At 46.6% G+C, this 22,689-nt stretch overlaps 1 protein-coding gene across 3 annotated transcripts; it reads left to right on the top strand.

The window, feature by feature from the left end:
* The first annotated feature begins 3,792 nt into the window (after positions 1-3,792).
* Positions 3,793-21,847, top strand: ABCF2 (ATP binding cassette subfamily F member 2). 3 transcript variants are annotated; one of them, XM_028135566.2, is made up of 15 exons: positions 3,793-3,921; positions 4,582-4,783; positions 10,881-11,093; positions 12,214-12,396; positions 12,480-12,651; positions 13,897-13,992; positions 15,285-15,387; positions 16,523-16,618; positions 16,783-16,902; positions 16,991-17,080; positions 17,438-17,548; positions 18,238-18,300; positions 18,493-18,621; positions 19,837-20,040; positions 21,225-21,847. In XM_028135566.2, the coding sequence occupies exons 2-15, from the start codon at positions 4,624-4,626 to the stop codon at positions 21,360-21,362; spliced, it is 1,878 nt and encodes a 625-aa protein (XP_027991367.1). In that variant the 5' UTR covers positions 3,793-3,921; positions 4,582-4,623; the 3' UTR covers positions 21,363-21,847. The 3 variants fall into 3 exon arrangements, with proteins under 3 accessions (XP_027991367.1, XP_027991368.1, XP_054582273.1); XM_028135567.2 differs by lacking the exon at positions 3,793-3,921 and adding an exon at positions 3,998-4,041; XM_054726298.1 differs by lacking the exon at positions 3,793-3,921 and adding an exon at positions 4,401-4,491.
* Positions 21,848-22,689: the final 842 nt, after the last annotated feature.

Below are 22,689 nucleotides of genomic sequence, written 5' to 3'. Positions count from 1 at the left end.
CAAATGTATTAAATAAAATAAATATTCAGTGTATACTTAGGCAAGGATTCTACTAGTAGCAGAAAAGGCAAAAGGAAGCCTACTCTGGCTAAGTAATTATTAGCCAATTAACAATAATTAAATTCTAATCCTGCCCTAGCCAGTAGTTAGAGCATTGGCTCTCGACTGAAGGGTCTCAGGTTCGATTTCAGTCAAGGGCATGTCTATACCTGGGTTGCAGCCTCGATTCCCCACCCCAGTCTGGGCATGTGTGGGAGGCAACCAATCGATATGTCTGTCTCACCTCGATGTTTCTCTCTCTGCCTCACTCTCTCTAAAAATATCAATGGTGTTCATATTTTCTGCCTATGTTTTAATTGGGTTTTCTTTTTATTGATATGTAAGAGGTCTTTTTTTTTAAATTTCTTTATTGATTAAGGTGTCACATATTTGTCCTCATCCCCCCATTCCCATCCCACACCCCTCCCCATGGATGCCCCAACCCCCTGTTGAACTTAACCATTGGTTAGGCTCATATGTATGCACACAAGTCCTTTGGTTGATCTCTCCCCCCTCCCCCCACCCCCCATCGATAGTCCGATCGATGCCTTCTTGTTTCTGGTTCTGTTCTTGTTCATCAGTCTATGTTGTTCATCATTTCCCCTAGATGAGCGAGATCATGTGTCACTAGAGATATACTTATAAGAACTGAATGAGAGACGAGCAATAATAGTTATGCTGACAGGCAAATGAATCAGTCTGTAGTGAGTTTCTTTCTGGACCAACAGTTCTTCTGAGACCCAATTTCAATGTCCACCAGTTCCTTATGTGTACATGTCAGCACTGACCCCTCAGCTCTGGATGGTGGACAAATGGTGGTAACGGAGGTCCGACTCTCTCTGGTTTGATCTTGGCCGGACCCAGGGGCACGGCTTCACCCAGACTCAGGGGCACGTGGCCTCACCCGGACCCAGGGGCGTGTGGCCTCACCCGGACCCAGGGGCGCACGGCCTCACCCGGACCCAGGGACGCATGGCCTCACCCGGGCCCAGGACCCGGCCTCACCCGGATCCAGGGGCACACGGCCTCACCCGGACCCGGGATCCGGCTTCACCCGGACCCAGAGGCACGTGGCCTCACCTGGACCCAGGGGCGTATGGCCTCACCCGGATCCAGGGGCACACGGCCTCACCCGGACCCAGGGGCGCGTGGCCTCACCCGGGCCCGGGACCCGGCCTCACCCGGATCCAGGGGCACACGGCCCCACCCAGACCCGGGATCCAGCTTCACCTGGACCCAGGGGCACGTGGCCTCCCCCGGACCCAGGGGCGAGTGGCCTCTCCCAGACCCAGGGGCGCGTGGCCTCACCCGGACCTAGGTGCGCGAGGCCTCACCCGGACCCGGGACCCAGCCTTACCCGGATCCAGGGGCACATGGCCTTACCCGGGCCCAGGACCCAGCCTCACCCGGATCCAGGGGCACACGGCCTCACCCGGACCCGGGATCCGGCTTCACCCGGACCCAGAGGCGCGTGGCCTCACCCGGACCCAGGGGCGCATGGCCTGTAAGAGGTCTTTATATATTATCAACACAAGTCCTCTTTCATAGATGTGGTTTCCAAATATTTTCTCCCAGCTTGTGGTTTGTCTTTTCATTCTCTTAAAAGTAGCTTTTGACGCGCATAAGATTTCAATATTGATGAGGTCCAATTTTTCAGTTTGTTCTTTTATGGATTATGGTTTTAGTATCATATTTAAGAAATATTTACCTTACCCAAGTTTATAAAGGCTTTTTCCTATGTTTCCTTCCTATTTTTATAATTTAAAATTTTACATTTAGATCTATCATCTGTTTTGAATTAAATTTTGTATATGGTGTGAGGTATGGACCTAAGTTCCTCCCTCCTTCCCTTTTTAAATGGGTCACCTATTGTAGCACCATTTTTTGCAAGCTGCCTTTTCTACTGAGTTGCCTTTGCACCATTGCCTCAAATCAGTTGTCCATGTCTGTGTGGGGCCAGCACTAGATTCTGTTTTGTTGCATTGATCCACTTGTCTATTTGATGCCATTAATACAGTGCCTTAATTGAAGCCATGTAGTGTCAGTCATCCTACTTTGTTTTTTGCCAAAATTGTTTAGGCCATTCTAGGTCTTTTGCATTTCCATGTGAATTTTAGAATCAATTTGTCAATTTCTACAACACACATCCTAAGATTTTTATTGAGATTGTATTGAATATGTAGATCAATTTTGGAATAACTGATATTGTAACTATATAGATAGTCTTTTGACTCATGAACATTGTAAATGTATTCATTTATTTAGATCTTAATTTCTTTTAGCAGTGTTTTATAATTTTTACTGTTTAGATCTCTTACACCTTTTCTCAGATTCATGTCTAAATATTTCATATTTTTGATGCTGTAATAAATAGTAAATCTCTAATTTTCACCAAAAAAAAATCAATGGAAAAAATATCCTCAGGTGAGAATTAACCAAAACACAAAAAACAAACAAAACTCTAATCCTTCTAAGAACCATATGAGGTACGTACTATCATCATTCCCATTTTACAGAGAGAATGTATTTTTCCCAGGTCACACACTGTAAATGGTAGCATTGGGGTTTGAATGCAGGCAGTTTGCTCCAGAATTCATGCGCTTGGTTATGCTATGACAAGTGAGGTCCCCACCCGGGAATTCCAGCAGCACGCACAAGTCACTTCTTTTAAGGCACTTACCACTTAAATGCCATGGTTTGTTCACTTTTTAAAAGTTCCTTCTTAATTGTGAGCTCCCTAGGGTTAGAGAATGACTTGTCACCATTGCAACTCCAGCATCTAGCTCTGAGCCTAACATACAGTGGGCACTTAATTGGTGGAGGGTAATCTAGAAAAAGTTACTTTCAAAGGCATCAATGTGTGAAAGATGGATTATCTGAAATACAAGCAGTTAGATTCTATTGGAGAATCAAGTTTGAGGAAGAAAACTAGTTTTATGTGGGTGGTGGAGTGAATTCATTTTTTAAAATCTTCACAGGGAGTAACAACTTCCTTTGCTTCCCTCCAGCTGTGTCACTGATGGTGTGGCACTGCTGGTCAGAAGCCTGGGGAGGTTAACAGGGATCACAAAACGCCTGCTTTGCATTTGAAGCTACAAATTTGGGATTTACAGCGTAGGCGATGAGAAATCTGTGAGGCTCGCAGGAAAAGTAACGGACTGATGATAAAGGTACACTCAGAAACTTTGCATGGTTTCGGTTGAAATCTAACAATTCTGTTGTGGGTAGGCTAAGGAGGCAAGTTTTAGGAACAATGATCGGCACCTTCTACAAGTTTGGTTAACGCTGGATTAGCCTCTTAAATCTGGGTTTCAAGAAACGGGGACGCTTTCCTTTCCTGCAGGATAGCTTTCTGTTCGCAACCGCCTCTCTCTTCCTCCTTTTCCCTCCTCTGCTTACCCCATTGTTTCGACCCCATTCCTGCCTGATGTAGTCTGGGAAGTGTAGTCGCTCGCCCTGCTACCTAAACCGGGAGGCCCTATAAACTCGGTATCTCCACACAACTCTACAGATTTTCGAGAGGTGGGGTAAAGCGTGGAAGATCCAACCCGCTTATCCGAGGAGCAACCTGGGATTTGCAGTTTCCAGCAGCCAAAGCGCTTCTGCGAACAGGGGAGTGCAGACTCTAATCTCCCTCCGCCCACTACCCCGGCCTCGCGCATCATAATGACGTCAGAGGCCCGTGAGGCCCCTGGGATATGCGGTAGTTCTCGAGGAGTGTTCTCTGCCTCAGCAGCTGCGACTTGAGGACCACACTTCCCAGAAGTCTGAGCGTCGGCGCTCCGAGAGCCGCGCGAGCCAGTGATTGGCTGATGAGCCGGCCGCACGCGGAGGAGCCCCAGGAGCAGCTCCGTTGCGACAGAGGCCGAGCGGCAAGGCCCAGTGAGTTGGGGGAAGAGGCGCTGGGGGGAGGGTGCCGGCCAGTGAAGGGGAAGGAGGATGAGAAGAGGGAGGAGGGACGGGGTCGGGATGGATGGAGGAATCTTCGAGGGAGTAGAAAAGGCAAAGGGGGAGAAGCTGACGGGCGGGGGTTGGGGTCCGTTCGGGGGTTGGCGTGTGAGAAGACCCTGAGTGGTCTCACCCGGGTAGCGGGAGGACAGTGCGTCCCGGGGAGAAGCTGGCTGGGTGGTGTGGAAGGGGACAACGGAGAGGAGGCCCGAGGCGGACGGGAGGAGGCAGCCCGGCAAAGCGAGGCGGACGGCTGGAGCGCGGAAAGCCAAGTTGCGGGGAAACCGGAGACGGGTCCTCTGCCCTGTGCCGAGGGGCAGAACCCGGTCCCCATCGGGCGCCCTGAAAAGAGGAGAGTTTCCAGAGCGAGGCAGGCCGTGGGGATTGGAGGACAAAGCCCGAGGGAAGAGATGCTAAGATTAAAAGAGCGGCCGAGGATCAGCATTGGCTTGAGAAACTGACAAAGTTGGGAACGACCGGGCCGGGGCGGAGCTGGGTCCCGAGGTTTGATAGGAAAATTCCCGGGAGGGATGGAGCAGGGCCCCGGGCATTCTCCCTAAGTTTAGACTTTTTGGGGTGTTTGCCTTCCTTCAGGCTCCCTGAAAGAACAGTAACCTACCCCTGTGGTTCATCACCATGCCCTCCGACCTGGCCAAAAAGAAGGCAGCGAAAAAGAAGGAAGCTGCCAAAGCTCGACAGCGGCCCAGAAAGGGACATGAAGAAAACGGAGACGCTGTCACAGAACCACAGGTGGCAGAGGAGAAAAACGAGGGGGTCAATGGCCAAGAGACCACAGGTGAATTGAGGGAGAGGTGGGTTCCAGGGATGGTTGCTAGGACTTAATGGACGCATGCCCCAGCCAGAGCCTGGATCCCGTGGTGCTGGGGGCACTGAACATTGTATCTGATGCCGCGAAACTTTTCATGAACCAAAACAGTAGCGTTGGAGCTTGTGGCATCTTGTTACTGTTCAGGGAAACAACACAGCTTCTCACATACTCAGGGGCAAGCAAATATGAGAGCTGTGCTACTTTGTTGCTCTGTCTACTAGACTGTGAGGAGGAGGTCAGCTCCCTGCCCCTTTCTCAGTTTCCATTTCTACACCTGGTGGTCAGTGTGCCAGGCTCTTTGCCAAATTACACCCTTGTTCTCTCAGGGGTAATGACTTCTATTAATAAACTCATGAATTACTTTATGGGTTTTTCCTGGGAAAGGGATACATTTCTGTTATTTATAGTTTGGAAAATATTTAGCGAGCACTACTCCAGTGCTGGATACTGTTCTACACACTGGGGTACCATAAACACAGTGTGCCCTCGAAGAACTGACTGTCTAGGTGGGGAAACATGGCAGTGTGTGATAAAGAATATTCCAGTCCTAGCCGGTTTGGCTCAGTGGATAGAGCATCGGCCTGTGGACTGAAGGGTCCCAGGTTTGATTCCAGTCAAGGGCACATGCCTGGGTTTTAGGCTTGATCCCCAGTGGGGGGGGGGGGGGGGGGCATGCAGAAAGCAGCTGATCAATAATTCTCTCTCATCATTGATGTTTCTATCTCTCTCCCTCTCCCTTCCTCTCTGAAATAAATATGTGTGTGTGTGTATGTATGTGTATGTGTGTGTGTGTGTGTATATATATATATATGAAAAATGATGTTAAAAAAGAAAAAGAATATTCTAGGCTCTTGGTAGTCTGTTTCCAGCCCTCTCTCCTCCCCCCTGAAAACTCTCTAAACAGGCCTTCTCAATACAGACTATTATTATTCCTTGAATAGTCACCACATTTCTGTCCTTTACATACTGAGTTCTAATACTACAATTTTTGTGCTAGTTACAGTTGATCTCTTTTCTCAAAGCCTTTCCCAATCAAACCTAACCTCAATATTTCCATTTACTACACTCCTGTGCTGTCTTATACCATTATCTTTTTATGTTTTCTCTTTTGTTTCTTTCACCTAAATTGTTTGGTCTTTGCAGGGACCATGTCTTGGATAATGTTTTGTATGACCAACCTTGCAGTTAGAGATGCTAAGTAAATGTTTGAAGAGGAGAGGAGAATTACTAATGCCAATTATGACAGATAGATAGAAATTCAGAAAAGGGGGAGTTAAAAATGATTGAGAGGAGAGAATTGAATGGTAAGAATTGTCTCCAAAATAAGAATTATAGGAAAGAACTGGTGCGTTGAAGTCAGGCCATGGGGAAGTTTTATTCTTGGCTGGAAGAGGGGAGGGATGAGAAGTTAAGAATGGTGGGAGTGAACAGGCTGAGTTGTGATCTCTAAAGCAGAGAGTTGGGGTCCCCTCTAGATGCTCAGGAACCATGTAAGCTGTATCATTGGCTCTGTGGGGACTTTCTGGATGAATTGGAAAGGTAGAAAACTGAATCCCACTTTGAGACTATTGTCCACTGTTCTCATTACAAATTTCTTTACCTTTCCTCTTCTATGAAAATAGAATTTCCCAGGGAACCCAGATATAGCAACCCCATTTCAATAATACAGGATCTTTGGATTTTACCTTGCTTCCTCAGGGAGATACTATTATGAAAAGTGACAAATCCTCTCAAAATGTTCCTTATTGCCAGGAACCATGTCATTTCTGCTTTCATAATTAATGGGTCCTCTCTTCTCTCTGGGTTTGGGATTATTTGATACTCTGGGTCACCATTCTCCAATCTTTACCAATTGCTGTTGCCATGTGATCTTCCTTAGATAGTAAGGTATGAAAAGATCGAGATAAATAGCAAAGAAAGTGACCTCTGACCAACAGTTCCACCTTCTTTACAATGTGAGACACTAAAAGACAGGCACTGGAGTTCAGCTGGTCCCCTTGTTTGGGGAATGAGTAGAAGGGACAGTACTCACTCTGGTGAAGTTTGTTCCAGAATCTTTTTTTCCATTTCTTCAAAGCTATTCACTTGTCTTTTGAGCCTGTTTTCTTGGCTGTTGTAAGCTAGACAATGAGGTCTGTTTAAGTCTCTTTCTTTTGAAGCTCAGAAGATGACTTAGGTCATAGATGCTATAAACTGGAAGAGATCAAAAGAAAATGGCATAGCCCTAACCGGTTTGGCTCAGTGGATAGAGCATCAGCCTGCAGACTGAAGGGTCCCAAGTTCCATTCCAGTCAAGGGCATGTACCTTGGTTACGGCCACATCCCCAGTAGGGGGCGTGCAGGAGGCAGCTGATCGATGTTTCTAACTCTCTATCCCTCTCCCTTCCTCTCTGTAAAAAATCAATAAAATATTTTTTTTTAAAAGAAAGAAAATGGCATATAGCCTTCCCTTAATTTTGATCTTCCCCTTGCCTGAGCAGATGAAGAGTTAGACTAGGGATTGTCAAACTTTTTCTATAAAGATCCAAATAGTAATGTAATACTTCAAACAATAAAGAATTAAAGGAAAAAAAAGTGTTAAGGTATTGATGGATTTCTCCCAATGTCACTGAACAAGAAAAAAAAATCCAGATAGTAAATATTTGTGGTTTTGTGGGCTACACATATGGTCTCTTGCAGCTGTTCAATTCTGTCACTGTAGTAGAAAGCAGCCATAGACAATATGTAAATAATGAATGTGGCTGTGTTCCAATAAAACTTTTATTTATAAAAGTAAGCAGTTGGCCAGCCTTTTTTTTTTTTTTAAGCCACCTCCCCTCCTAAACTAAGAATGGTTTTTACATTTTTTTAGTTGGTTACATTTCAAATGGTAATGTAGATACTACATAATGATCTTGATTTTACCACTTGTCCTGTAAACTTTGAATATTTACCATCTGGCCCTTTAAGAAAAAGTTTATCAACTACTTATCTAGACATGAACTTCTTTCTCCCTGCTCCATCATCTTCTCAGCATCTAGAACAGGGATTGGCACAAAGCAAGGCTGTGGGAAGCTCGGTGACACAACCATCTATACTAATAAAAGGGTGATATGCTAATTAGACTGGGTAACTGGACATCTTCCGGACAGTTAGGGGGTGACCAGGCCGGCAGGGGGACAGTTGGAGGGTGGCCACGACAGCAGGGGGGGCAGTTGGGGGGCAACCAGGCCAGTGGGGGGGGCAGTTGGGGGCGACCAGGCAGGCAGGCAGGCGAGCGGTTAGGAGCCAGTGGTCCTGGATTGCGAGAGGGATGTTTGACTGCCAGTTTAGGGGGTTGTCGGACCCCTTGGGGGATGTCTGGACATCCGACTTCCTTCCGGACAGTTAGGGGGTGACCAGCAGTCAGACATCCCCCAAGGGGTCCCTGACTGGAGAGGGTACAGGCCGGGCTGAGGGACCTCCCCACTTCCCCCTCATGCACGAATTTCATGCACTGGGCCTCTAATATTGAAAAAAAGACTTAAAATTCCTCCTTATAGTCAAAACTAAAAACTTTGTCCTCCATTTAAAAAGTATTTTATCAAGCACTTACATATATATCACAGTGTTTGGGGAGCTGAGGTAGGTACAGAATGACTGCTGTCTGTGGGGCATTCTCCACCCTCAGTGCTGGTTCCTTGCAAATAGAGCAGGTTTAGCAGCGAGGTGGGTAATGGTGCCAGCACAGGTAATCTGACAAGGTGGAGTATTTGGAGAGTGACCTCTAAGACTGACCACTTACTACCACACCTTCTGTCTTGGCGTTGCTCTCCCCGAGCTTACCTGTCCAAGGAGTGCACCGAGCTGTCTTCCCCCCTCTACTACATCTCTACTCATCCTGAGAACAAGCACATGGCTTTTCTCATTTCATGGGTTCTACTCTAAAATCTCTAAGGGAACACAGATAAGGGTAAGAGACTAAAAAATCAGAAAATTCTCATACTGGAACCTCGTGTGTAGTTTCTGATTCCTACTTGAAAAGGTAACTAGATCACCTTTTCTCTTTTGGCCTAAGCTTACTAAGACTCCCTCCATTCCCATTTCTGTCCCACTTTCAACAACTCTTTGTGGGTACTTGACTATATAGAAAGGTAGTATAGTGAAGCAGGTAAGGTCATGGGCTTTGGGACCAGACATGCACTGGTTCAAATTCTGACTCTGTCACTTACTAGCCTTTTTGGCCTTGTGTTATCTAACCTCTTCATTTATAAACTGGGGATTATAGGTGTATATGTCATAAGGATTATTAGTATTAAATTAGATGGGAAATGATGATATAGCACAGTCCCAGGCACAGAGTAAACTCAACTACTAGCCAGTTATATTAGCCATTAATAGTAATAGTTCTTGGGGGAAGGTGGGTAGGTGGGTGGGAAGAGATCAACCAAAGAACTTGTATCATATATGCATAACCCATGGACACAGACAATAAGGTTGTGAAGCCCTGAGGTGGGTGTGGAGGCAGGTTAGAAGAAATCAATAGGGGGGGAAAGGAGGCATATGTAATACTTTCAACAGTAAAGATTTTTAAAATATATAACCATGTTCTGATAGAATGTGTATAGCACTACTTTACAAATCTATGTAAATGAAAGACATTGTCATTAAAATGCAAAATAAATTTATTTTATTTACCATTGTAAAAAAAAAGTGATAGTTGTCAACCTAAAGATGTAGTCATGCATGAAAAACCACTAGTTGTCTCAAGGTCACTTTGCCTCTGAAACCCTCCAGATTTGGGAACTTCTGGCTTGCCCAGCCTTGGCCTTGCCTGCGGTTTCCCTCTGTAAATTTCCTCACTGGTCCCTTCTGGGCAGCAAGCTTCCTGGAAGCATCTTCTAAACAGGGGTGGGGAATGTCTGGCCCTTGGGCCCTATAAGGCCTGCAAAATCATTTGATCTGGCCCTGCAAAGGCATAAGGGGTGAGTTAGTTAAAAGTTTGACCAAATATAGTAGGCTAATTTTTTCGTTTTCTTTTTGTTGTTAATCCTCACCCGAGGACATTTTTTTATTGATTTTTAGAGGTAGTAGAAGGGAAGGAGAGAGACACAGAGAGAGAAACATCACTGTGAGTGACACATCCATTGGTTGCCTCCCACATACCCCGCCCCCGACCGGACCGGGGATTGAGCCTGTAACCAAGGTACATGCCCTTGACTGAAATCAAGCCTGAGACCCTTCAGTCTGCAGGCCGACACTCTATCCACAAGCTAGGGCAGCAGGCTAATTTTTAAGTTGATAATTTTGTATGGCTTGAGAATGATGTTATAAATATCCAAATGGCCCTTGTTAGAAAAAAGGCTCCCCACCCCTGATCTAGGAGTTTCTTAGCTTGTGAAATAAGAGAGTTACACCTCTATAGTATCTGCTTTCTGGGGAGCATTAGGACTAGTCATTTAACACATATAGAGGACAATTTGTAGTTAGTCATTCCCACCATGTATTTATATCATCTAGAAATGAGAGGTTAAAAGGATAAGTTATAAACCCTGGCCAGGTGGCTCAGTTGATTTGGTGCATCATTCTGTGCACCAAAAGATTCGATTCCCATTCAGGGCACGTGCCTAGGTTGCAGGTTTGATCTCTGATTGGGGAATGTACGGAAGGCAACACATTGATATTTCTTTCTCACGTGGATGTTTCTCTCCCTTCCTCTCTCTAAAAACCAATAAAAATATACCCTTGGGTGAGGATTTAAAAAAAAGGATAACTTAGTAAGTAAAAAGTGTTCATAAAAGCAGGGTATTAAGGCAGATCTATATACAACATATACTCTGTTTAAAGTGTGTGAGACCTCTGAATCTGCTCAACTTGATCTGGAGTCCTTTAGAATATATATGCCTTTTTTCAGAATTCTGTATGGTAATATTTAGTAACCTGAATAAAGGGAAAAGCCACAATTGTCCAAACAGGGACTGGAAACCTGGACCTTCAGGTTAAAAGTCTGATGTTTTCCCAACAGAGCTATCCAGGCACTCTAGGATATGCCTTGTTGTTTGAGAGCTGAGTCTCTTCCCAAACGGCTTTTCTTTTCTGTCCCCAGAAGTGGATTTGCTGTCCAAGGAGCTGGAGGACTTTGAGATGAAGAAAGCTGCTGCTCGAGCTGTCACTGGTGTCCTTGCCTCTCACCCCAACAGTACTGACGTCCACATTATCAACCTCTCCCTCACTTTTCATGGTCAAGAGCTGCTCAGTGACACCAAACTGGAATTAAACTCAGGCCGTCGTTATGGCCTCATTGGCTTAAATGGAATTGGTGAGGCCCTTGGAAGGCGAGGTGGGAGGTATCTCTCCTTGGCTCATCTGTCACTCAGCAAGTATTTACCTAGCACCAGCTATGTACAAAGCAAGGAGTTTACAGTATGGGTGGGAGAGCAGAAATGCCCAGGGAAAGGAGCTAGCAATACAGAGCAGTGTGTGGTAAGTACCACATGAGTAGTTACAATAGGTGCTGGAAAAGTGGGCGGGAGGGGTGGGTAGCAGTGTGAGGCTGCTGTAGATGAACAGACTTCACAGAGGAGGGGTGAGGCAAGAATTGGAGGGAAGGTGTCCTAAGATTGGGGTTGGGGTAATAGCAGGGTTTGAATGAATGAAAGGAAGGAAGGGTCTGGCCGGTGTGCCTCAGTGTTTGAGCTGGAGGTCACTGGTTTGATTCTAGTCGGGGCAAATGCATGGGTTGCGGGCCTATACTCAGGAGGGGGTCTCAGGAGGCAGCCGATCCATGTCTCTCTCTCTGATGTTTCTGTCCCTGTTCCTCTCTCTCTAAAATCAATAAAGACATTTTAGTATTATTACTTTTTTAAAATAACCCTTTTTATTTCAGAGAGGGAGAGAGAGAGAGAAACATCAATGATGAGAGAGAATCATTGATTGGCTGCCTCCTACATTCCCCACACTGGGTATCAGGCCTGCAACCCAGGCATGTGCCCTGACATGAAATCGAACCGCTACCTCCCAGTTCATGAGGCAATGCTCAACCATTGAGCCACATTGGCTGGGCAATAATGACATTTTTTTAAAAAAGAAAGAAAAAAAGGAAGGTACTAAAAAAAAAAAAAATAAGTAAAAAAAATGGTGCCCTAGCCAGCTTGCCTCAGTGGATGGAGCGTTGGCCTGTGGACTGAAGGGTCCCGGGTTTGATTCTGGTCAAGAGCATATGCCTGGGTTGCGGGCTCGATTCCCAGTAGGGGTTGTGCAGGAGGCAGCTGATCAATTATTCTCATCATTGATGTTTCTCTCTCTCCCTCTCTCTTCCTCTCTGAAATAAATATGTTTTTTTTTTTAAATGGTGAGGTTGTGGTTGGGTTGGAGTGGAGGACCTGGTTGGAGTAAAACTGCTGAGTGTCCCCTTCCCATTCTTTGCCTGCCTCTCTCAGGCAAGTCCATGCTGCTCTCTGCCATTGGGAAACGTGAAGTGCCCATCCCTGAGCACATCGACATCTACCATCTGACTCGGGAGATGCCCCCTAGTGACAAGACACCCCTGCAGTGTGTGATGGAAGTCGATACAGAGCGGGCCATGCTGGAGAAGGAGGCTGAGCGGCTGGCTCACGAGGATGGTAGGACTCCAGACCTGGGGGGCGGAGGTGTGAGGCTTCCCAGGAAGGGCCCAGGGAGCCTGATGGCTGTTCACTGCCCACAGCGGAATGTGAGAAGCTCATGGAGCTCTACGAGCGTCTGGAGGAGCTGGATGCTGACAAGGCAGAGATGAGAGCCTCACGGATCTTGCACGGACTGGGTTTCACACCTGCCATGCAGCGCAAGAAACTAAAAGACTTCAGTGGAGGCTGGAGGATGAGGGTTGCCCTCGCCAGGTGAGTTCCTCTCCCTCCACCCTCTGTAGCTCCCCTTCTTTCTCAGGGCTGAAAGCTCACTCTAGTAGAAGTGTTTTGAACAGGGGCCAGTGGTCAGGAACTGCCAAACAGGACACAGACATCGACGATGTGGAGGGTTGGTGTGTGTGGGTTAAGGAGTGGGCTCCTGACTGAAGTGGTCGCAGTTGGGCTTCTGGCTAAATGGTGGAATAGGTCTGCTTTCTCCTCCTGACTCCCCTCTCACCCTTTTTTGTGCTTCAGTCTTTCTCATTTTTTTCCCTATAAGGAGAGAATGTTAGAATGTTAGCTATTAAGATATCTGTTTTCTCATCTTGTGACTTGGACCTGGAATGAGTTTTTTTTCCCCCCCAATTTATTTATTTATTTATTCTCCCTTTACCCTTTTCTACCTCCCCCATTCCCTTTTTCCTCTAGTAATCACCATACTTTGTCTGTGTCTATGAGGTGTTTTTTTTCTTTTTCTTTTCTTCATTTAATCCCTTTACCAAGTTTCATAACCATCATTCCTTTAGCAATCCCCACAGAAAGTCCCTGGTTAAATAGGTGGTTCCCTAGCCACCGTTGTCTGCCAGGTGCCTTGATGAGCCTTGACACACCCTCAGCAAGGCTGCCTGTGTGTACCTTCAAACACGAGTGCAGGGATTCCACGTGTGAGAAGGATTCGCTGCCTCAGGTTTGCCTAGAGAGCTTTTAAAAATACAGATTTCCTAGCCTGTTCTTCAGAACACTAGAGCTTGATGTCCAGAAATATTATTTCTAAAAGCTCCACAGGTGTGGGAACCAGAGTTATCATCCCCTTGCTTCTCCTGTCTTGAGATTCCATCTAAGAAAATAACTTTCTCTGGGCTCCTTGCTAGAGTCCAGCAACCCTGCCAGATAGCTCTAGCCTGAGTACTTTTTGCTGCAATGATTTATTTCTTCTGTCCTTTTTTCTTTCTGATGGTCACCATCATCAGTGTAAAAGACTTACAGACTCAAGGACTTTTGCAGTTTCATTTCCAAAGCATATCATCCCTCTGCTTCTCAACCCTGTTTCTGCCCTTTAACCTCTGCTCTTCGACTCTGGTTTCTCTCCTAGTTCTTCCTTTCCTCTGAGGTATAGAACCTAGAGTTGGTTTCAGGACTCAAGCCAGGCCTGACCCGAATTGCAGTAGCAGGCGAGACAGTCCCTTTCGGTGTCGCACCCATTAGACTGAGGGGGCTCTGTCCTTTCCTGTCCTCCAGAGCTCTCTTCATTCGGCCCTTCATGCTGCTTCTGGACGAGCCCACCAACCACCTGGACCTCGATGCTTGTGTGTGGTTGGAAGAGGAACTAAAGACGTAAGGGGACAGGGCTGGGGTTGGGAGTGGGCAGGTGCTGAGGAGGGAGTTGACCAGAGTCCAGAGGAAATGGATACCCAGAAACCGCACTGATATTAGAGCAGTGAGCCAATGAACTGAAGTGAGGCCATGAAGGCCACAAGGACAGTGGTAAGCACCTTTAGGGCTGGCCTTTGTGTTTGATTGTCTTTCTTTTGTCTGAAATATGTGGATGGTTTTTTGTTTTTATTAAAGCTGATTTTTTTTTTCTTATTGATTTCAGAGAGGAAAAGAGAGGTAGAGAGAGAGGTAGAAACATCAGTGATGAGAGAGAATCATCGATCAGCTGCCTCTTGCACACCCCCTACTGGGGATTGAACCCAGGCATGTGTCCTTGACTGGAATCGAACCCGGGACCTTTCAGTTCACAGTAAAGCTGATTTCTTTAACTGTATTTCTAGACATCATATATAGATATCATTTTTGTTTTTATTAAAGCCAATTTCTTTTCGTTTTTTAAAATATTTTTTATTGATTTCAGAGAGGAAGGGAGAGGGAGAGAGAGATAGAAACATCAATGATGAGAGGGAATCACTGATGGCTGCTCCTGCATGCCCTGCACTGAGGATTGAGCCCACAACTGGGACATGTGCCCTGACCGGGAATCAACCGTGACCTTCTGGTTCACAGGTTGACGCTCAACCACTGAACCATACCAGCTGGGCTTAAAGTCAATTTCTTTAACTGTATTTATAGACATTATCTAAGATCATGATGTGACAAAGGAAAAATGGCAGATATGGCAATGGTCCCTCTCTGGTTAAAGAGCCGAATAACCTGGGGTATTATGCCAGCTCTAGAAGAAGCTTTCAGCGGTCTCTGCAGTGACTTGGTACCTTCTTTCAAAAAGAAGAGTGTCATGGTTTTGACTGTGCTGATTCCAGTTCTTCTCACCCCAGTTTAGATACACTTATGGGTGGGTTTGTGCACATACACTTTTGTTTTTACCATCACTGGAACTGCCATCTCTGCTCCATTCTGTTGAAAATTCGAACCTGGGGGAAAATTAGAAGATGAGGGAAACTCAGACTGTCTCACCACACTTTGAAAGGCATTAAAACGTCCTTCTAGGTAAATGGTGCACTAGTGGCTCAGTGCTTGCTGAGAGCTGGGAATTGGCCAGTAAATCTAACAGGTGCTCAAGTGTAAGGATGAGCAAGGATGATAGTTTCCTGGGCCTGACTCTCAGCTTACCTGTTGTGGACTATCTTCCAGTTGTGAGCACCTCCCTGACTAGTTCTTTGGCTTTGCAGTTTTAAGCGCATCCTGGTCCTCGTCTCCCATTCCCAGGACTTTCTGAATGGTGTCTGTACCAACATCATTCACATGCACAACAAGAAACTGAAGTATTATACGGTGAGTAGCCTCCAGCTTCTCCACAGAAACCTCTGTGCTTACTAATTACCTAAAGTTCTCCTTTTAAAAAAACATAAACAGACCAAAAAAACAGACTTACCAGCCTCTTCTACCTATTGCTATAAAAATATATGGACAAGGAATCTTGCAGTCTGTTTTAGTCCCAAAGTAATTGCTTTCAGGCCATAAGCCTGGATTGTTAGCCAGTGCACACGGTGTATGTTTGCCTCATGGCAAAGAGATTGACTTTTCATGGTACCTAGGCTGCCCTCTGTCTCCCTGAATGGCTGCTTACTTGATTCTTCCTTCCATGAAGAATGGGCCTCAGGATCTCGACAGCCTACTATTGTGCCTTTTCATAGTTTCTATTTCAAAAAACATATCAAATGAAAAATAGAAGTTCTCTTCATTCATAATTATACTTGCCATGGGAGTACTAATAGTTTCTTTAATAGCTTTCCAGAAATTTCCTGTGTACCTGCAAGCATTTGTGGAAATTTTCCTGTATATATATCACAGTTATAATCTTAATAATCATTCTCTTCTGTAGTTTGCTATTAAAATTTACTATATCTTGGACTGCTTTTCACATGAATATATATATAAATCAACCTTATTCATTTTGGTGGCTGCATGGTATTTCGTTGGATGGCTATCCTATACCTTATTTGTCAGACCCTTTTTAATGGATATTTAGGTTGAGTACAGTATTTTGCAGATAGAAACCATGGCAGTCCAATTGTGCAGGGCTTGCCAGATCCTAAATCTGATTGGTCTAATGTCTTCCCTCCTGGGAGCAGTTCTTGGCTGGGGGCTTCAGCCTCTAGGGGTGGGTGTATTAGGGAGAGCCTTGTGATGTCTGTACGATGGTGGTTTTCACGGCTGCTCCCAATGCTGTGGGTGTCTTATGGCTAAAGTGAGGATTTGGTCTGGCGCCCTGCTCTGGCTGAGGCATACAATTTGAAAGACCCCAAATTCCAAATCAGGATATGCTTTTTTAGTGCATTTCCTCTTTCCCTACTGCACAGTCTTATAGCCAGGGCCTAGTCACATGCCATCTGCATCCCCTAAACCCGGGGTGAGAACCCGGGACCGAGGCTCACGCTGCCCCCCTCACTGGCGCGTTTCCCCACAGGGTAATTATGACCAGTATGTGAAGACACGGCTGGAGCTGGAGGAGAACCAGATGAAGAGGTTTCACTGGGAGCAAGATCAGATTGCGCACATGAAGGTAGGGCAGTTGTAGAGCTGAGTTCACATTCTCCAGGGAGTGGGATGAGGGTTTCAGGGGTACTGGAGGAGGTCAGGAGGAAGTACATAAGTTTTTACTCTGCTTTTAAGACGAGTTGTTTGATGCCTGCCCATTCTCCAAGCTTCCTTTCTGATCTCTTTCAGAACTACATTGCTAGGTTTGGTCATGGCAGTGCTAAACTGGCACGGCAGGCCCAGAGCAAGGAGAAGACGCTACAGAAAATGATGGCATCAGGACTGACAGAGAGGGTCGTGAGCGACAAGGTAGGGTCCAACTGGGTGGAGTGAGGTGGCCTAAAGTAAGGTGATTAAGAAAGCACCAAACCTGATAAATGCCCTGTCCTCTTCCTAGACATTGTCATTTTATTTTCCACCATGTGGCAAGATCCCTCCACCCGTCATTATGGTGCAGAATGTGAGCTTCAAGTATACAAAAGATGGGGTGAGTCTCCTGTGTAGTTGGGAGGCTGGGGTGCATTTTACAAGGTGTCAGCTGGCTGGGAGAGTCTTCTGTTCTGTGCTGAGTATACCTCCTAACCCTGGGCTGTGGGGGGTTTTCAGGTGTGGCAGCTGAGGTGCCTCATCCAGGGATTCAGTAGCCCCTCTTAAGTAGTTGGGAGGAAGAGTACTCAGCTGGGCCTGTGGTGGGGGCAGTGGGCTGGAGTCTGCCAGGAGAGCTGCCTCCCTCCTCCACATTGCCACCTTCTCCAGGGACTCAGTGGAGTTGATCTGCCAGTCAGATTGATCAGTACTGTGGCCTGGTGTCCAGCTCTCTCTCTCTCTCTCTCATCCACATCAGCCTTGCATCTACAACAATCTAGAATTTGGTATCGACCTTGACACACGAGTGGCTCTGGTAGGGCCCAATGGAGCAGGGAAGTCAACTCTTTTGAAGCTGCTAACTGGAGAGGTATGGCGCCAGATGGGGTGGGACTTCCTGGAGAGAGTACGAGACTGTGTAAGAGAGAGGACACATGCATGGGTCTCAGTATTTTTTGAATTTTCAATCAGAGCATTTAGAGCAGCGGTTCTCAACCTGTGGGTCGCGACCCCTTTGGGTGTTGAACGACCCTTTCATAGGGGTCGCCTAAGACATCCTGCATATCAGATATTTACATTACATTACGATTCATAACTAGTAACAAAATTACAGTTATGAAGTAGCAACGAAAGTAGCAACCATTTTATGGTTGGGGGTCACCACAACATGAGGAACTGTGTTAAAGGGTCGCAGCATTAGGAAGGTTGAGAACCACTGATTGAGAGTATAGGAACATCTGTGCATTTACAGATATGCTTTCATTTTAGAAAATATGTGTGGTGCCTATGTTCGAGTCCTTTTTATACAGTATGTTGCATGCTGTAGTAGACATTTAGTCACCGCTGAGATGTGCTGAGACATCTGCTTCAGTATATCTTCCTAAATATTTTTTAGGGGCCAGAGTAGCAGTCTGTGAGGAGATGATGTAGGCTCCGTATAGGAAGTTGTATGAGTCTTGTTCAGTGTGAACATATGTTTGTTTCCCTGTTCTGCCTGTGTCTGCTTCTGACCGGTTTCCCTTTTTGTGCGCTTGTCTTTCCATGTACTACTCTTTCTAGCTATTACCCACAGACGGGATGATCCGAAAACACTCTCATGTCAAGATAGGGCGATACCATCAGGTATGACAGGCCTGGGGTTGAGGTGAAGGAACTCCCTGGTGTGGTAATTGGGCTGCATGTGACCCAGTCGGCTCCCACCTGCTTCTCCTTGAGCAGGTGGTGCCTGGGTAGAGGTAGTAAGTTACTTGGCAGGTAACCCAGCAGGGTTCTTGGGCGTCAGTCAAACCTGGGTGGATTCCTTTTGTCCTGTAGCATTTACAAGAGCAGCTGGACTTGGACCTCTCCCCTTTGGAGTACATGATGAAGTGCTATCCAGAGATCAAGGAGAAGGAAGAAATGAGGAAGATCATTGGGCGATATGGTCTCACTGGGAAGCAGCAGGTTAGTGGAGGCGGGGTGTGGAGAAGCCCAGAGAACTGGGAGACTGGCTGGATGGTCAGGGGACACTGTCCTGGCCACCATTCCCTTTCCTTTGCCCCAGGTTGTTATATAGTAGAGCAGCAGTTTTCAACCTTTTTCACCTGATGACACACACAAACTATTAAAATTCTGAAGCATACCAAAAAATAACGTTTTTTGCCAATTTGACCCCCCAAAAAGGATATAATTTTGATACATGCACACTGGACGGCTATTGTGTTGGCTGTTATCATTTAAAAAAAATTTGTTTTTATTGATTTCAGAGAGGAAGGGAGAGGGGGAGAGAGAGAGATAGAAACATCAATGATAAAAAAAAAAAAAAAAAAGAAAGAAAGAAACATCAACGATGAGAGAATCATTGATCGGCTGCCTCCTGCCCAACCCTTACTGGGGATTGAGCCCGCAACCTGGGCATGTGCCCTGACCAGAATTGAACCGTGGCCTCCTGGTTCATGGGTCAGTGCTCAACTACAGAGCCACATGGCCAGGCTGTTGTCATTTTTTTATTTGACAATCTAAGGGAAAAGAGACCTTTGACTAAATAGTCAGGTATTTCATGTTTTAAAAGTTCCTGTGGCACACGGTTGAAAATTGCTATAGTAGAGCATTTAGGTCGCTCTATGAGGGAGAGACAAGGATAGCATGCAGTCTCTGAGCCATTGTGCTTGAGGGCGAGGGAAATTAAACCTCGAAAACAATTTCCTGGATTCAGGTCTGGACTGAGGGTCCACTGGATTGCTCTGAATCCTAAGGTTTATTTATTTCTTTTTAGAGAGGAAGTGGGGGAGAGAGAGAGAGACAGAAACATTGATATGAGAGAGAATTATCAATTGGCCTTCCACATGCACCCCCTACTGGGGATCAAACCTGCAACCTGGGTTTGTGCCTTGACCAGAAATCGAACCTGCTACCTTTTGGTGTATGGGATGATGCCTAACCAGGCCAGGGCTGAATCATTAAGATTTAAGTGCTGAGAGTCATGGCCTTGGTAACTGCAGGAGCTTCCGGCTTCCAGATGCATTCCTTAAGGCCTGAGAGACTGATGACTGTGTCACCACCTTGCTGCCTGAACTTGGGTGTTCCTGAACCAGTTTTTGTTAAGTGAGGGGGGAGAGGTGAACTGTGCTGTCTGGTGGGGGTAACACTAACTTATATAAATATCACGGTCCTACTCAGGTGAGCCCGATCCGGAACCTGTCTGATGGGCAGAAGTGCCGGGTGTGTCTGGCCTGGCTGGCCTGGCAGAACCCCCACATGCTCTTCTTGGACGAGCCCACCAATCACCTGGATATTGAGACCATTGATGCCCTGGCTGATGCCATCAATGAGTTTGAGGGTGGTATGATGCTGGTCAGCCATGATTTCAGACTTATTCAGCAGGTGAGGCTCCTGGCTTGGGTGGGAGGTCTAGCAGGGGGCATATAGGAGAAGGTTGGATGGAGGACAGTTGTGACACATAGGGGGCACTTAACACATTTTTTTCTTAATCCTCACCCAAGGATATTTTTCCATTGATTTTTAGAGAGAGTGGAAGAGAGAGGGAAAGACAGAGAAATATCGATGTGAGAGAAACACATCGATTGGTTGCCTCCTACACAAGCCCTGACTAGGGCTTGGGCTGGGGAGGAGCCTGCAACCTAGGTTCGTGCCCTTGATCAGAATCAAACCCAAGACCCTTTGGTCCAAAGGTCGACGCTCTATCCACTAAGCCAAACCGGCTAGGGCAACACATTTTTATTCAATTTGGGAAAGGGGCTCAGGGCATAGATGGGGTGGTTTGGATCAGATCTTATGGCTCTTTGGGAAACTTAAAAAGCCCTAATGCAGTGGTCGGCAAACTGCGGCTCGCGAGCCACATGCAGCTCTTTGGCCCCTTGAGTGTGGCTCTTCCACAAAATACTACGTGCGGGCGCACACGTACAGTGCAATTGAAACTTCATGGCCCATGCGCAGAAGTCGGTTTTCGGCTCTCAAAAGAAATTTCAATCGTTGTGCTGTTGATATTTGGCTCTATTGACTAATGAGTTTGCCGACCACTGCCCTAATGGAAATACTTCATTTCTTCAGTAGCTATTTGGAGGTGTTAGCCTATTTGATATTGTTGGCCAAAATCAGGGAGGGAGTTGGGTAAAGAACAGAGTGCTTTTGCTACTGTCCCAAGATTCTTCAGCCTAGTGGTATTATACTAAGGAGGATTTTGTTAGACAGAGGGCTTCCACCAGTCTTTGGTGAAAAAGCTGCTAGTCATTTATCTGAAGCTTTGGGGAAGATGGGGTGGAACTGAGAGTGACACCTGTGATCAGATCTGGGCTTTGCTAGGGAACTGGTAATCAAGAGGACAGCAGGTCCTGGCTGGGAGTCTCCAAACCTGCTCGTTATAGTTCCTCTGGGTTAAGCCATCCCAAAGAATGTGGAGATAGTGAAACCAACCATGAGCTGGATATGAGACTGGTGAGGGGGCTTGGAAAGGCTGTGGAGTCTTCTTTCTAGAATTCCCCAAGAACAGCCTTCTGGGAGGGAGAGACTGCTGGCCAGGATCATTAAATCTATGATTTGCTTTCTAGGTAGCACAAGAAATTTGGGTCTGTGAGAAGCAGACAATCACCAAGTGGCCTGGAGACATCCTGGCCTACAAGGAGCACCTCAAGTCCAAGCTGGTGGGTGAAGAGCCCCAGCTTAGCAGGAGGACCCACAATGTGTGAGCCCTACCCTGGCCAGATGGGCCAGGCCCCTGGGGCCGCACTCCTGCATTGCTGCAATACCACTCCCCAGCTCCTCCCCTGCCCCCACCTGCCTTAGCTACACTCTGTGATCCTATCTACAGCTGGACAGTACCTGTCCGTTTTCTGTCCTTCCCATTATTTTTGTCCATGTCTGGACTCAGCCGGCTGTTCCTGCCAGCCCCTTGCTGGTTCCTGACCCTGAGTGATGCAGCCAGAGGCACCTGAGGGTTAGCCCAAGGGCCCACACCCTGGTTGGCTTGTGAAGGAGCTTAGGATCCTGGTTTTCTGGGTTTTGGTGATGTTGGAGGAATACAACTCAGCCCACTGCCCCCATTCCTTTCTGCTTCTGGTTTGGAGCTCTGGATCAGGGCCTTATTCCTGATCGGTTTTTAAATAATTATTTAAAAGTGTAACTTTTAGACCTGCGTGACATCTACAAAGCGTCCAATAAAGAAAGAACAAGCCATGGTCCCTGCTTTCCTTCTCGGGTCTCTGGGCCCTTTGCTCCCCTCCTCCCTGCACTGCCAATATCCATTTAACCTTTAGCAAGAGCTGGGGTGGGTGTCGGGATGGATGTGGTCTAAAGACTAGTCCATAGACTCCGGAAGAACTCTCAGTCCCCTTTTGCTGATTTGAAATTGTGCCTTTTCTTATGCTAATGGTTCACAAACTTTAAGGTTCACAAACTTGAATGAGTCAGAATCACCTGGAGGACACATGTCAGGTCACAGGGCACGGTCTTTCCTGAGTTTCCAGCTCAGTAGACCAAGAAGTAACATTTCTAGCAGGTTCCCAGGTGCTGCTGGCCTGGGGACCTTGTTGAGAAGTAGCCTCCTGGAACATGTTCTCCGAGTTGTCTGAGGCTCCTGCTACGTGGGACCTGTATCACACACCTAGGTCGCTTGTTAAAAATGCAGCTGCCCAGGCTCCAGACCTGTTGATTCTATCTGGTGGGATGGGAGAGGTGCAAAAATTGTCAGGAGTCTGCATTCTCACACCCACATTTGTGAACCACTGTTCCTGGTCATACAGGGAGCTTTATTATTTACCTGTCCACAGCCTTAATTCTCATTAGCACTACCTAGACTACGTTCAACCCATGGATTGGCATAGCCTGTCTGAACTCGAATAGCATTCACCTCTGTGCCAGCATGGATTCCTCACTCCACCTCTGAAACCTCGGCAGCCACGTCTAAGGGAGAACACAGCCATGATTTTTCAGTGCTCATTATAGTGCATCTCCAACTAAAAAAAGTCGGGGATGTCGTCTAAACTCCCACAGAGCTCATGATCTAATGAGAAAGGC

The sequence above is a fragment of the Eptesicus fuscus genome, chromosome 14 (genome assembly GCF_027574615.1).
Source record: "Eptesicus fuscus isolate TK198812 chromosome 14, DD_ASM_mEF_20220401, whole genome shotgun sequence".
In the NCBI taxonomy this organism is placed as follows: Eukaryota; Metazoa; Chordata; class Mammalia; order Chiroptera; family Vespertilionidae; genus Eptesicus; species Eptesicus fuscus.
Note: the sequence above shows the minus strand (reverse complement) of the source record. Positions and strands in the feature narration are given on the sequence as shown.